The sequence below is a fragment of the Caretta caretta genome, chromosome 8 (genome assembly GCF_965140235.1).
Source record: "Caretta caretta isolate rCarCar2 chromosome 8, rCarCar1.hap1, whole genome shotgun sequence".
NCBI classification, from domain to species: Eukaryota; Metazoa; Chordata; order Testudines; family Cheloniidae; genus Caretta; species Caretta caretta.
This window is the reverse complement of record NC_134213.1, coordinates 79,293,788-79,309,281: the sequence shown is the minus strand read 5'-3', so window position 1 is coordinate 79,309,281 and position 15,494 is coordinate 79,293,788. Positions and strand designations below refer to the sequence as shown.

The following is a 15,494-nucleotide window of genomic DNA, read 5'->3' as shown; positions in this document are numbered from 1 at the left end:
ATGAAAGTAGACACTTACCATCTGATACTTTACGTTCACAGTTAAGCAAATCCCTGCAGATGCGTGCTGGGTTATCTCGAGTGCCGAGGGGGTTCTTGATACTGTGCAGTAAATTGCTAAGGTAGTGTAGCGTTTTGAATATCTCTGCACTGTGATCTAGTAAATTTACTTCAGTATTCTGGTACCTCTGCCGTTAGCAATAATGTTATCACAAAAACGCCATAGCAGCAGTGCATGCAGTTAAATCAAATGCCCATTGGAGACCACATGCAGAAATGAAAGGTGTTTATGATGCATGCAGCCGGCCACATATGAGATAATAGAAATGATTTATTCAAATTAAAAATAATTAGTACATTTTATTAAAATCATTGGAGAAAAGGTGTTACAGTCAGGTTAAAAATTGTTATAAACATTGTTATAATACATGGAAATGGAAATTTGAATACACAAAAAAGAAAAAAAAAGAAAGAAATTAGTTCATTTTATAAGCGATACCTTACACTGTCAGATTTTGAACAACAGAGTTAATAGTCTTAGGTCCCAATCTAAAGACACATACAAATGTGCTTAACTTTACACATGTGCGGAGTCCCATTGATGCAACGACTCTACTCACATGCATGAAGTTAAGCGTGTGTAAGTGACTGATGGATCAAGGCCTTAATGACAGTCTCATTTGTAGACATCTAGCTGAATGTATACACTTCACATTGTATAATGGATTGATACTTTCCATCCTCTTTAATCATATTTAAACATTAGAAATACTGTGGTTTTTAAAACTTGACTTAAATTGCATACTATATATCCAATTGTGTTTAATCATATTATACATGGGTTAGTTTTTCCTCACAAAACAGTTTCTAGTTTTTCTCTGTTTTCAATAAAGCCTTTGTGAAGAAGCCATGTTTTGGCCTTAAAAAACCCAACTCTTTATACATTTTCTAATGTATGTGCCAATGTAAATAAAGGAAGATATATTACCTCCATCTGTAGTGCACCATTTGATTCAATCAACGCTTGAATAGCAGCATTGATGTCCATTTGTTTCTGTGTAAACCAAAACCATTGAAGATCAGCAGTAAGATTAACAGAGAATAAAATTAAGGTTGTAAGTTCTTCAAGTATTGCTGCAGAAATATACCAGTTATATCTGATGAAGAATTTGAAAGTCTCTTGATTAAAACATATTGCACATAAATGTGTATGTATCAAAAAGGACAAAAAAGCCCAACTTCCCCAAAACCTCTGAGGCCTTCTAATTGTTTAGCTGAATGCTCCACATCCATTAAATTACAAACTATGAATTTTTACTTTTAAAAAGAAAAAACAAACGGATGAAATGGGATACTCTTATTTTAAAGAATTGTAATTTTAAAAAATAAATTAATTACTTTAGTTTATTTTATCAGTTATTTTCCTGGAAAAAAAATAAAACAAACAAAACAAAAAATCCCCAGCCCAAACTACTGGCTCCAAACCTGTCTGCCATCCATCTAATCTAAAACATCAACAGTTACAAATACTATTTATAGATGGAGAAAAAGGTGATATTTACTCTCCAAACAAGATACACAAAAAACAATTCAGTCTCTAGTCATGCACATACAACATGGGCCAGATTCCCTGGTCCCTTTGCACTACTCTAGTGGTGAAATGTGCTATGTCTTGCCAGCTGAGAAGTCCTTTGATGTGATGGAGTCCTTGGCTGGCATCCAACTAGTTCAGCTGCCTCCTATACCACAGGCCACCCTAGCCCTACTGTAGGGGGAATGCCAGAGTGGGAGGGGGTGCAGCATCTGTCATGCCATGACCTGACTCAGGAGGGTGGCCCAGGAAGGGGGCTGCCCAATAGAGCAGAAATAATAGAAAAGGACTAGAACACTAAATCCATCCTCCCAGTAAATGCTGGATTATAATCCCCTAGAAGAAAACGGATACATTTGATGTGTATGCATCTGGTGAATGACATACCACGGAGCATCCTACTTCCCTTCAGAATTTGTATATGCTGAATTCCTACATGTAAGCTTTAAAACTGGACTGAAGTTTACGTAGGCCAAGCGTGTGAGCATGGGCATGTGATTTTCCCTTTTAGGACTCTGCAACATGGTAGCACTACTAGAACAGAAGATGTCAGGAGGTTTAGCATAGCAACTATATCTGAGCTTAGATATTATAGTGATGAGTGCTAAAGAAAACACATTTGAATTTCACTTGAGATGATGGAGGAAGCAATACCCTATGAAGAGGGTCTCAACATTTTCACTTTCAACAATGAGGAAATGAGTTGCAGTGAGCACAATTATGAAACTTACTCTTGGACCAGGTACCCCAGGTGGACCCTAGAAAACAAGAGAAAGCAGTTATTAGGTATTGCAGGCTTCTTTAAATCACACATGCAAGGAGAACCTAGATAAAAATAGCTCTTTATACACTTACCGGTGGACCTGGATGACCCCGTGGTCCCTGAGGGCCCTAGGAGAAAGGAAGATAAAATGCATTAGGGTTAAAAAAAATCCTTCTACTTTTGAATTTTTTTTTTTTAAATCAGAAAATGCCATAATGAAGTGTAGTCAGCTGTGATCTGCACAAAGATTTCTTGGTAGAGCTGTAGACCATTTGTCTCCACTTCTGAATGTACTGCATTGTGCATTTTAAAAAACTAAGTGTTGTTCTTATGAAAGGTGCCAGACTGACAGTGCTGGATATAAAAACAACCCTCTGTTTTTCTGATCACACTTGATATTAAGAGTACATTTATAAATAGTGTGCAGAGGGTTAATAAATATTTAATAGATCTTATAAGCATGTCACACATGAGTAGTGTGTGTTATGGATAGCTAAAAGCACATTAGCACAAAGTGTTATAGATGGTTATAAAGAGTTTCTTGACTTACTGAACTCTAATAGTTGATCAACCTTTTACTAAATGATATATTAATAAATTATTAGCCCTTAATAAACTATTTATAAAAGTACACTTAATACAAAGTATGACATTTGATTCAGGACATGGAACACTTACATCATGGGCCCTGACATTGCAAACTTCTCTCCTTCTAATGCAAGCAACATGTCACCACCATTGCTGACCATAGAGGAACTTCATTTAATGGTGGAATTAAGCAGCAAGAAGGGAGGAGGAACCAATTACAGTCACAGGAGCCTTGCAGGGCATAATGTGTACAACACACACAAAAGGTTAACACAAGTAGAAAAGGAAAGAGAAAAGTCTACACCTCGGGTGTAGACCCCATAAAAATCACATCCCTAATCAACACTGTTATACCAGCAAAAGTTTCTAGTGTAGACCTGGCCAAAACCCTCATCCTAGTAGTAAACCATTTCATCTGTTTCTTTCAGTTCTCTAACCAATACACCAACAAGTAGTATGTCATCCAAGAGACTTCAAAAGAAACATCTGCATAAGCACCACTGTGCAGAACAACTGTGAGCATGATCCTCCATCTCAAACTGCCAACCAAGTCAATGGGAGTTTGGGATGTTTGGAGCATGCAGGGTTGTGTCCCATGCTAGTCCACATACATTTAAATGGGAGGATGCCAGATAAGATCATATAAAAGAGACACATTTGGGTAACCGAGACTTTTCAGATCTATCGATCTCTAGAAGCACATTGGTCACACTCTTTAGCCCATATGATGTAAAATTCATGGGACAGAACACATGGTAGCTATGTGAGAGCGCATTTTGATTTCCAATGGGAGCTGTTACAATCACCTTGATTCAATCTCCATAGCCCAAATCTGTATTTTGTGAGTGCTGCTGTTCTATAAACAGCTGTATAGTAATTATGGAGAGGAGTTAAAACTGAGGACATTTCTTTATGTTTAAGTTTAGCCTTTGCTGATTTTTACTGTGAAGGCATTAAGGGTTGAATCAGTTTGGATATTTAATTTTGTCAGCTTTTCAACCATCACCTACTGTCACTGGATCCTACTTACCTGGTTTCACCCAGTGTATGCATATTCAAGACTATAAGCCACCACCTCTATCTCGCAGACCAACATCTACTGTAGTTTTACCGAGGCACCATTGATTAGTGGTTAATGTAGGGGAACAGTAATATAACCTAAAACTTCTGATTCCTAACTGTGCCACTAACTCTGTGTGATTTTGGCAGGTCACATAACCTCACTCTGCCTCACTTAATCCATCTACAGCTTATAATACTTACTGACCTTTAAATAATTGTTATTATAATATTGATGAGAAATGATGTTGGCAAAATCTTCCTATGACTACTTTGGGTCAGATTCTCAGCTGGTGTAAGTCAAGTGAGTTCAACAGTGCTATGCCAGTTTATGCCAGCTGAAAATTTTGCATTTAATTAACCAAATCAGTAGCACATTTGTTGTCAATATGTCTCAAGGATCCTTCAAACCAATGTGTGTATATTGCGGTATTCTTTGATCATGCTTAGCGAAGTGCATTTGATATCCTTATTGGTAGAAAAAGAAAGGGAAAGGGTGAAAAGAAACAAAAAGAATGATTTCCACAGTGTAAGGAGATATTTGTGTATCTTCGTTCAGGACTAGCTTACACAATGGCCAAGTTACATCAAGATGTGAAGGCTTCAATGATCTATACTGCTCCTATGTAAACACTTATTTCTGGTGAATAGATGTCTTTGTTCTGTGTACAGTGATTCAAAACTTTCACTGGATTTCTCTTATAGCTGAACAAGTCTATATTTTTGGTGTATGCACCACAACTGTATGTCTGTGGAACTATTTTAAGACACTTGAGATTTATAGAGAGGGATTTTATTGACAGTTGTATTGTTCTGATGAATTTAAACTGTTCTAAAAGGAGGTGATGTGACTCAGTCTGCCTTGATCCAGTATCTCCTGACCTTGCTAATCAAATCCCATATGAAAAGGTAAATTGGCAGTCAACTGCTACCTGGGGAAAACCCCCTCAGGCATATTACATTTCTTAAACGTTTTAAAACTTCAAGGATCTACATCAATTACTTTTACAAGTCTTTTAAACATAACAAAATTTCAAATAGTATGTTGGAAATTCTGTAGAAACATTATAAATGCTCCTTTCTGCCACAGAGCTGCAGTAGAAGGTTAAATTGCACATTTTATGAATTAAGTTAATAGCAGAATATTCCCCTGGAATGTACAGGATTAGCTTTATGAATCTACTTAAATGCTAATGTGATCAAAGGATAAGTAAAGGAGTGAGAAAAGTATAATTCCAGTTCCTTAATACCAAAACCAAAGAATAAAATGAATTATTTTTAGTGTGTTCTTTAATCCTTTCAAGCCCTTAATTTGACAGCTAGCACAAAAGGTCAAAGGCCCAAACTCCATTCTTTTCTCTTTGGTACTTCAAAATTCTGATCCTACAAACATTTATGCGTGTGCTTAACTTTAAGCATGAGCAATCAGGGACTTCAATAGCGCTACTTACATGTTTACAGTTAAGTATGTACATAAGTGTTCGCAGGATCAGGACCGTAAACCCAGTTGGCCTGATTTTCAGAGGCGCTGAGCACTCATAACTCCTGTTTGATTTAAAGAGAGTTGTGGGTGCCCAGCCTCTATGAAAATCAGGACACCTGGTGTTGATCATTGTCTTACACAACCTTTATACCAGTGTAACAATGCTGACTGGAGTGGAATTCTTCCTGAGTTACACTGGCGTAAGTGAGAAGAATCACCCTTTACATGTTTTTATGTCCCATTTTATTGAAGACAATATGATGATAGGAAGGGCTAATAATGTGATCCTTGGATGCATAAATGGGAATCTCAAGTAGGAGCAGAGAGGTTATATTACCTCTGTGTTTGGCCTGATGAGACTGCTGCTGTGTCCAGTTCTGGTGCCAACAATTCAGGAAAGATGTTCATGCCTTGATAGACTCAAGGAGTTTAATCTATTTAGCTTAACAAAGAGAAGGTCATGGGGTGACTTGATTACAGTCTATTAGTACCTACATGGAGAAAAATATTTACTAATGGGCTCTTCAGTCGAGCAGACAAAGGTATATTTAACAAGATCCAATGGCTGGCAGTTGAAGCTAGATAAATTCAGACTGGAAATAGATTGTAAATTTTTAACAGTGAGGAGAAAGTAAATAAGGAAGTGTTATTTACTCCTTCTCATGACATAAGAACTAGGATGAAATGAAATGAAATGAAATCAAATGAAATAGACAGCAAGTTTAAAACAAACAAAAGGAAGTATTTCTTCACACAATGCACAGTCAACCTGTGGAACGCTTTGCCAGAGGATGTTGTGAAGGCCAAGACTGTAACAGGGTTCAAAAAAGAACTAGATAAATTCATGGAGGATAGGTCCATCAATGGCTATTAGCCAGGATGGGCAGGGATGGTGTCCCTAGCCTCTGTTTGCCAGAAGCTGGGAATGGGCAACAGGGGATGGATCACTTGATGCTTACCTGTTCCGTTCGTTCCCTCTGGGGCACCTGGCATTGGCTACTGTCAGAAGACAGGATATTGGGCTAGATGGACCTTTGAAACTCAGTTGTGAATGTTTGCAAGGGGTAAGAATCCCTTCATTTGACAAGAAAATGTCTGCTGCAAATACAAGAGTAGGGTTCAGTCCAGCAAAGTGTATCTGCAACTTCAAGCCAGGGTCCCTATTTAGATACAAGTTGGCCTGCTGTTGAAGGCTAAAAAGCAAAAAATTATGAGCCAAATCCTCAGCTGCTGTAGATGGATATAGTTCTATTGACGCTGATGGAGCTTCACCAGCTTACATTAGCTGAAGACCTGGCCCAGCATATGAAACCAGTTTCTGAGTTAGCTGGGGAAAGGAGAAAATAGTTAGGGCAGGTTGTGACTTTGCACTCAATATGATTTTATAAAAATATGCTAATAAGTGTGAATATAATGTCACTGGAATATGCTTCATGCAAAAGGTCTCTTGTAAGGTATTATTACAAAGCTTATAATCTACTGAGTGTGGTCATCCTATTTGTATAAATGTATCTCTCTTGTATCTGAAACTAGAAATATGAAATATAACTCTGAGGTCCTATTGTAGTTATGCAAAGTGTGGGCCATTAATGGTGGTTTGGAATCTTAATGGCTCCCATTAACCAGGACAATTGACTGTAGATGGCTCTGTTTTACTTTAAGTCTTCCTGTATACCTGTGGGCTGGCAAGGGGATAATGAAGTCTTGCGTTGACATGTGATCATGTCATCTGAACTGGAATCCATCTTTAACCTGGTACTTTTCCATTGAGAAGGAGGGGTGGGAACCCAGAGGGACAAAGGATTCCCGCCTTATGCAAAAGATAAATAAGTGGGTGGAACAGAACAAAGTAGGGGGCAATCATGAGAAATCCCCTAGCTACCACCTGAGCTGGAACAAGGGCTGTACCAGGGGAAAGGACTGTGCCCAGACTAGGAAGGCGTCCAGTCTGTGATAGAAGCTTATTGAAACATCTGAGGATGAGGTTTTATCTGTATTCAGTTTTCTTGGGCCATGTCTACACTACCCGCTGGATCGGTGGGTAGTGATCGATCTATCGGGGATCGATTTATCACATCTAGTGTAGATGCAATAAATCAATCCCTGATCACTCTGCTGTCGACTCCGGAACTCCACCACGGCGAGAGGCGGAAGCGGAGTTGACGGGGGAGCGGCGGCCATTGATCCTGCGCTGCAAGGACGCGAAGTAAGTGATTCTAAGTCAATCTAAGATACATCAACTTCAGCTACGCTATTCTCTACGCTATTCAGCAGAGGATGTGGAAAAAGCTAATGTACTCAATGCTTTTTTCACCTCTGTCTTCACGAACAAGGTCAGCTTCCAGACTACTGCACTGGGCAGCACAGTATGGGGAGGAGGTGACCAGCCCTCTGTGGAGAAAGAAGTGGTTCAGGACTATTTAGAAAAGCCGGACGAGCACAAATCATGGGGCCGGATACACTGCATCCGAGGGTGCTAAAGGAGTTGGCAGATGTGACTTCAGAGCCATTGGCCATTATCTTTGAAAACTCAAAGATGGCAATTGGGGGAGGTCCCGGACAACTGGAAAAAGGCTAATGTAGTGCCCATCTTTAAAAAAAGGGAAGAAGGAGGATCCGGGGAACGACAGCCCAGTCAGCCTCAATCAGTCCCTGAAAAAATCATGGAGCAGATCCTCAAGGAATTAATTCTGAAGCACTTCGAGGAGAGGAAAGTGATCAGGAACAGTCAGCATGGATTCACCAAGGGCAAGTCATGCCTGACTAACCTAATTGCCTTCTATGACGAGATAACTGGCTCTGTGGATGAGGGAAAGCAGCGGACGTGTTAATCCTTGACTTTAGCAAAGCTTTTGATATGGTCTCCCACAGTATTCTTGCCAGCAAGTTAAAGAAGTATGGGCTAGATGAATGGACTATAAGGTGGATAGAAAGCTGGCTAGATCATCGGGCTCAGTGAGTAGTGATCAATGGTTCCGTGTCTCATTGGCAGCTGGTATCAAGCAGAATGCCCCAAGGGTCGGTCCTGGGGCCGGTTTTGTTCAATATCTTCATAAATGATCTGGAGGACGGTGTGGACTGCACACTCAGCAAGTTTGCAGATGACACTGAACTGGGAGGAGTGGTAGATACACTGGAGGGTAGGTATAGGATACAGAGGGCCCTAGACAAATTAGAGGACTGGGCCAAAAGAAATCTGATGAGGTTCAACAAGGACAAGTGCAGAGTCCTGCACTTAGGACGAAAGAATCCCATGCACTGCTACAGACTAGGGACCGAGTGGCAAGGCAGCAGTTCTGCAGAAAAGGACCTAGGGGTTACAGTGGATGAGAAGCTGGATATGAATCAACAATGTGCCCTTGTTACCAAGAAGGCTAACGGCATTATAAGCTGTTTAACTAGGAGCATTGCCAGCAGATCGAGGGACGTGAGCATTCCCCTCTATTTGACATTGGTGAGGCCTCATCTGGAGTACTGTGTCCAGTTTTGGGCCCCACACTACAAGAAGGATGTGGAAAAATTGGAAAGAGTCCAGCGGAGGGCAACAAAAATGATTAGGGGGTTGGAGCACATGATTTATGAGGAGAGGCTGAGGGGACTGGGATAGTTTAGTCTGTGGAAGAGAAGAATGAGGGGGGATTTGATAGCTGCTTTCAACTACCTGAAAGGGGGTTCCAAAGAGGATGGATCTAGACTGTTCTCAGTGGTACCAGATGACAGAACAAGAAGCAATGGTCTCAAGTTGTAGTGGGGGAGGTTTAGGTTGGATATTAGGAAAGACTTTTTCACTGGGAGGGTGGTGAAGCATTGGAATGGGTTACCTAGGGAGGTGGTAGAATCTCCTTCCTTTTAAAGTCAGGCTTGACAAAGCCCTGGCTGGGATGATTTAGTTGGGGATTGGTCCTGCTTTAAGCAGGGGGTTGGACTAGATGACCTCCTGAGGTCCCTTCCAACCCTGATATTCTATGATTGTGCTCACAAAGTTGTAGATGGTATTAGCTCCAGTAGTGAATATTAGAGAGCAAGTCCATAAAAGGTGGTATAATATGCTAATTTATTGTTACTGTGAATAACTAACAATGCCAAAGAGGTGAGACACCTTTGTTCATACTGCCTCTTACACATGAAACCCTCTCCTCATGTCTGCTAACACCCTCTCCTCATTTAAATCCCTACTGCAAATTCAATTCTTCTGCAATGCCTGCAACAAGGGAGCCATTAACACCACCTGAAATATTTTTTATAAAAGGAAAACAAAACAAAATGTATAGAACCACCAAGATGTGCATATATACAAACTGAAGATTCAAGTGACTGTATTGCTATAGCCTTCACCCTCCATCTCCCCATTGCCTCCCCGCTGTTTCTAACCACCACTCATTATATCACATCTAACATTTACACTGGCAGATCCTTGAGATGCGGACAGTCTTTTATTAAGAGCTATACTTTCTGGGTGCTATAAAATGTTGAGAGCCATCCATTTTATAGTTCAAACTAGGAAAAACACAGGATGTTACTGTGAGTTTGTAATGCTTTACATTTATTTAAACCTCTGAGAACTTAAAAAAAATCCACTGTCAACCACGTAAATTATGAGGGAGGGCGGGGTGAAATTATATGAAGTTCCATACAGATTACTTCTGCCTGTTAAAAAACTAATGGGCCTGATTCCCCTCTGCTTTTCCTCTTGTGGAGCCATTTATATCTGTGCAAAGTGAATGGACAGTAGGTATTAGAAACACTTCCATCAGCATGAGTGAAAAATTAAGATTTGGTAGCATTTTACATCAGTGAGCCATTAGAAAATCAGGTCTGTTTATTGTCCCCAAAGAATGTCTCTGTGAGTCCTAGCCAATGTTGGGTCAAGAGAAATAGAAATGACTTCTGTCATTATTTTGGAATTCTAAGAATCTACTGAGGGGTATCTGGATCTGGGAGAAATCAAACCCACAACTTCTGGAATGAATGACAACTTGTTCATGTCCCTCAGGTTAATCTCACACTTGCCTTTACACTAATACCACTGCACACACTTATGCCTTCTGAAAAGAGAGTCTCACGAGAGTACATAAAAAAGGAATTGAGTGTCAAATGTGAGTACAGGTAATAGAAACCAGTGTTTCTTGACAAATAAGCATTTGCATTGGTTTCAAAATGCAAGGGCACTTTTAGCTCCACACTGCCCAGAGAGAGGGCATCTGTGGGGGCAGGTCCTAAACTGAAGGAATGGAAATGAGAGTTAAATATCTAGGGAATAGTCTTAAATGAGCACTGTGGTATTTGTTCTGTCCCTCAGCTAGGAATTGCCTTAAGAGCATTAAAATAAAAAAGGACGGTTTCAGAGAATGAACATCAACACATTCTGAGTTAGCTAAGCACACAGCCCACATTCCTTCAGCAATGTTCCAAATTGCTTTAAAATATCTATTTCTGTAGTGTTTAGGTCAGAATTGGGGTCCCATTGTGCTAGGTCACTGCAAACACACAAGTAGACACCAAAAGAACTTATGATCTAATTTAAGACACGACGCAACAAGCAAGTGTGACAAACAATAGGAGGGAAGAGGCGAGGGAAAACGAGAGTAAAAGGAATAAGGTTACATAGGTTAGTTACTGGAAAACATTGGCATTCCAAATCATTATAAGAATTTATATATATTATACTATACACACACACACACACACATATATATCTATTGTAGCAATGGACAACAGCCTCTACATGGTCATTGTTAGTAGGCAATTTCTTGTATGCTCAATGCAATGCAGTGCATCTTAGTTAGATATTTTGGACATTTATAACATTAAGAAAGCTAAAATAATAATAATAATATTTAGCTGCTGATGATGATGATGAAGAAAAAGGAGGAGGAGAAGAATAAGAGGAAAGTGACTTAATCACATATATACCACTTCAACAGTGCCTGCTGCTACTGTAGCAGTCCATATATATTCAGTTGCTGGCCTGCATGATCTCAACCTCTGCTTTTGCATATACTCACACAGCCTGTGAATTCCTGTCTCTCTGTATAAGATTACCTAGACGGATAGGATTCACAAGTAGTGCTGTGGCACAGGGATTAGAGTATCAGCTACTAGAGCAGGGATGGGCAAACATTTTGGCCTGAGGGCCACATCTGGGTATGGAAATTGTATGGCAGGCCATGAATGTTAATGAAATGGGAGCTTGGGGTGCGGGAGGGGGTGAGGGCTCGGACTGAGGGTGTGGGATCTGCGGAGGGGGAGCAGAAGTGAGGGGTTTGGGGTGCAGGAGGTGGCTGCAGGCAAAGCAGAGGGGGTCAGAGTATGGGAGGGGGCTCTGGGCTTAGGCAGGGGGTTGAGGTGTGGTGGGGGTATGGGCTCTGAACTGGAGGTGAGGGTTCCAGGGTGGGGCCAGAAATGAGGGGTTCAGGTTAGGTGCGGGAGGGGGCTCCGGGGTGAGGCTGAGAGTTGGGGTGCGGGGGCTCCAGGCTGGGACCGAGGGTTCGGAGGGCAGGAGGGAGAGGGTTAGAGGGTGCAGGCTTCGGGCAGTGCTTACCTCACGCAGCTCCCAGAAGCGGCAGCATGTCCCTCCCTCTGACTCCTATGTGGATGTGCAGCCAGGCAGCTCTGCAAGCTGCCCTGTTGGCACACGCTGCTCCTGCAGCTCCCATTGGCCATGGTTCCGGCCAATGGTAGCTGCAGAGCTGGCAGTTGGGGGGGCAGCATGCAGAGCCCCCTGGCTGCCCCTACACATAGGAGCCAGAGGGGGGACATGCCAGCTGCTTCCCAGGAGCTGTGCAGAGCCACGGCACACATGGAGTGGGACAAGCCTCCAATCCCACTCCCCGGCTGGAGTGCAGAAGCGGGGCAAGCCCCCAACCCCACTCCCTGGTGGGAGCTTGAGGGCCAAATGTGGCCCATGGGCCGTAGTTTACCCACCCCTGTACTAGAGTGACAAGAGGTCTTGTAGGCTCAATTCCTACCTGGGATACATTTTAAATATACAATTATTTTATAACCAGAGTCAACAAGGTCTGTGTCCGTGGGCAGCACATTCATGCATGTATCAGCTGTTATACTAATGGAAAGGCATCACAGCCAGCCACTGAGCAGTTGGGAATAGAGCTGGTCACAAATTTGCTGATAAAACATTTTTCCATTAAAAAATGCCGATTCATTGAAACTGAAACTTTTTGGGGGACAGTGGCAGTGACTTTCCGATTTCAAACTATTGAAAAAATGGTTTGAAATCTTCAGAACATCCTGTTTCAACATTTTTTAAACGGAAAGTACTGATTTTTTGTTTTGAAATTTAAGTTAATTTATAACAAGAAAAATGTTTTAAAAAGGTAAAAATCAAAACAAAGTGTTTCAAAATTATTGACGTGAAACGTTTCAATTGGCCTGAACTGAATGTAGTTTTGGATTGTTGGTTCACAAAAAATTTAGAGATTTTGTCATTTCATCCCAATTCAGGATGTGAAAATGTTTTAAAATCTCAAAATTTCCCCCAGGACTGGAATACAGTCTCCTGCCCAACTCTAGTTGGGAATACTGGGGGAGCACCAGGCAGTGATGCTGTCACAGTACTCTCATGGCAAGACACAGCCAAAAAATAAATATACAAACAATGTTTAGACTTACAATTTCACCTCTGGAGCCTTTTTCACCCCTGGATCCCTGAAAGAAATAGAGACTGTTAATCCAGTGCACTTTGTAATATTTTAGGACCTGAACCTGCAAAAACATATACACGTGAGTTACTTACTCACATCAGCAGTCCTTTTAATATTAATTGCTTCATGTGTACAAATGTTGCAGGACTGGGGCCATAGTTTGTACTATAGATACACAGATTATAGATTAGACAAGGAGTTACATGAACATGATCTGTGATCTATATATTTTGTTTTTTATCTTTTCAGTTTGTAATTCCATTTTTTGCTCTTTTTGAAAATGGTTAATATTATTTTTCTTTTAGTCAGTTTTGCCCTGTTTAGCTGTTTGTTTAGCTAAATCTTGCAGCATGTTTAAACCACCATCATTGGGGTTCAGTGGTTAAGCCATCATAATGCTGTGAATTAAACGATATACTTTCTGCAAGTGAGAAAATCCATTTAATTCCATGCGACGTTCTATGGGTATTTCCACATCTACTTTTACTGCTGTCATCAAAGATATATATGATCATTAATTCCCAACTACAGACAGATTAGCTATCTCTTCTTTGCCTATATTATGTTCTTGGCCAGTTTTGCATTCATACTGTGTCTCCAAAAATGTTAATCTAGCAATTAATCTGATGTGCATAGAATTTTGGATCTTGATGGTTGGATACACACCCATGTGTGAAAATGAGACACAGCTCAACCTTTTTATTTATTACGATGACAGATTGTCTGGCTTGTATGAGGCACATTAACAATCTTCATACAATTGTGGAGAAAAATTCTAGAGTAAGAGTTGTCATCCTTCCTTTTGCTGGGGAGAAAAAGGAATGCAAATATTGTACTTTGCTGGTGTGGCCTTTTTCTCAACAAGGGCCAAGAATGTTCTAATCCTATTTCCCTTCTCTTTCTTCACTCCAGTTACATACATGTTACACATAATAAATATTAACTACTGTATATAAACATTATTTTGCTGATCTTTATTCCAACTTCATAGAGATATCAGGTGAGATCCTCACTCCTGCCCCTCTGTGCCACGAGAGGGTGTAAAGAGGCCCTAAAAGCCTCATATCTGGCCAGGAGAGGATTCTCCAGCACAGGAACTGATGAGAGAGCCATAAGGCTGCCTCCTTAAGGTCCCCTTTGCTAGCCCTGGCATAAAGTGTGTGCTGGAGATGGCACTAGGGGCAGGAAGAATTGAATGTGGGTAGGGCCACAGCAGCACAGAGATTCTAGGCAGCACTTTGGGCCAGAGGACAACCCAAGCAGGCTGCCTTAATTTACACAGGCCCACAGGCTCCTGTATTATGATAGGTCCTCTCCAGGATTGGGAGAATACAAAGACGAATTGAAGCCACTACGGCACGTCCTCCCTGTGGGTTACAAAATCTGTGCTGAGCCAATGAGAGGAGCAGCATGGAATCTCACCCTATGTGTACTGCATTGTCAAAGAAGAGAACTGGTTCACTCCTATGACTCTTGCCATCTTTTAGTTTGCTCTACTTAGATTAGAGTCACATACAGTAGTGTGTGGATATGGTGTTATATGAAAATAGCCTTGGTAGCTGCTGCTTAAGTTGTAAAAATCTTCTATTAAGACATAATTAAACACATGGATGAAAGAACATCCTAATGAATAATGTGAAATGTAAAGGGAAACCTAAGGACTTAAACTTACAGGTTTGCCTGTTGGGCCTATTATGCCTTCTTGACCAATGGGGCCAGTGTATCCCTGTAAACAAACAAAGGATTTACAGGATTTCAACATGAATAAAATCCCAGGAAAAACACAAAACACATTGCTCAATCTTCAAATAACTGTATTTATATTTAAATAACACCATACTATGCCTCCATGCATAATTATAGGCCTAAAACTTTCAACAGCACAGTAATGAAACAACACAGGATTCCATATGTATTCAAAGTGCCATGTCAATGCTGGCTTTCTGAAGACTATCAACAGGCAATGAACCAGATAATTACTTTAATAATCAGTAAGTATTTGTGTTTGGAGAGCCTTTATATCGCTATGAAAGTCACAGCACTAAAACCATGGTAAATGAAGTCTTTTGTTTACCCAAAAGCCAAATATTCCTTGTTTTGAGCTACCGTCAGCCACATCCTGAGGTATATTGCTACCCACAAATAATCATATAAGACAACTAGTGAACACTGCTAACAGAGGTATTTTCCTGTTTCATTCTGGTAAATGATAAAGCTCCTTTTGGGCAAATAGCTCAGAACCACTGTCTCTCCTGTATACTGATGATCAGGAAGAGAAAACAGCTATAAAAATAAGTCTCTCAAGCTGGTTATCTCAGACACCAGCTAATCAAACTCTCCCAGAAGTGAT

The 15,494-nt window shown here is 40.7% G+C and overlaps 1 protein-coding gene across 7 annotated transcripts in view; it reads right to left on the bottom strand.

Moving 5' to 3' along the window:
- COL24A1 (collagen type XXIV alpha 1 chain) overlaps window positions 1-15,494 on the bottom strand; it is a 246,903-nt gene that overhangs the window by 11,523 nt on the left and 219,886 nt on the right. For 6 of the 7 annotated variants that reach the window (XR_012669701.1, XM_075131667.1, XM_075131669.1 and 3 more), the window contains 6 exons: window positions 14,817-14,870; window positions 13,113-13,148; window positions 2,446-2,481; window positions 2,322-2,348; window positions 988-1,053; window positions 19-187 (listed from right to left, as the gene is read on the bottom strand). Coding sequence is in view for 6 of the 7 variants with exons in the window: in XM_075131667.1 (XP_074987768.1) it covers window positions 19-187; window positions 988-1,053; window positions 2,322-2,348; window positions 2,446-2,481; window positions 13,113-13,148; window positions 14,817-14,870 (388 nt within the window). In the remaining variant the exon portion in view is untranslated. The remainder of the gene's footprint in view (window positions 1-18; window positions 188-987; window positions 1,054-2,321; window positions 2,349-2,445; window positions 2,482-13,112; window positions 13,149-14,816; window positions 14,871-15,494) is intronic. The other variant, XM_075131671.1, reaches the window with a different exon arrangement.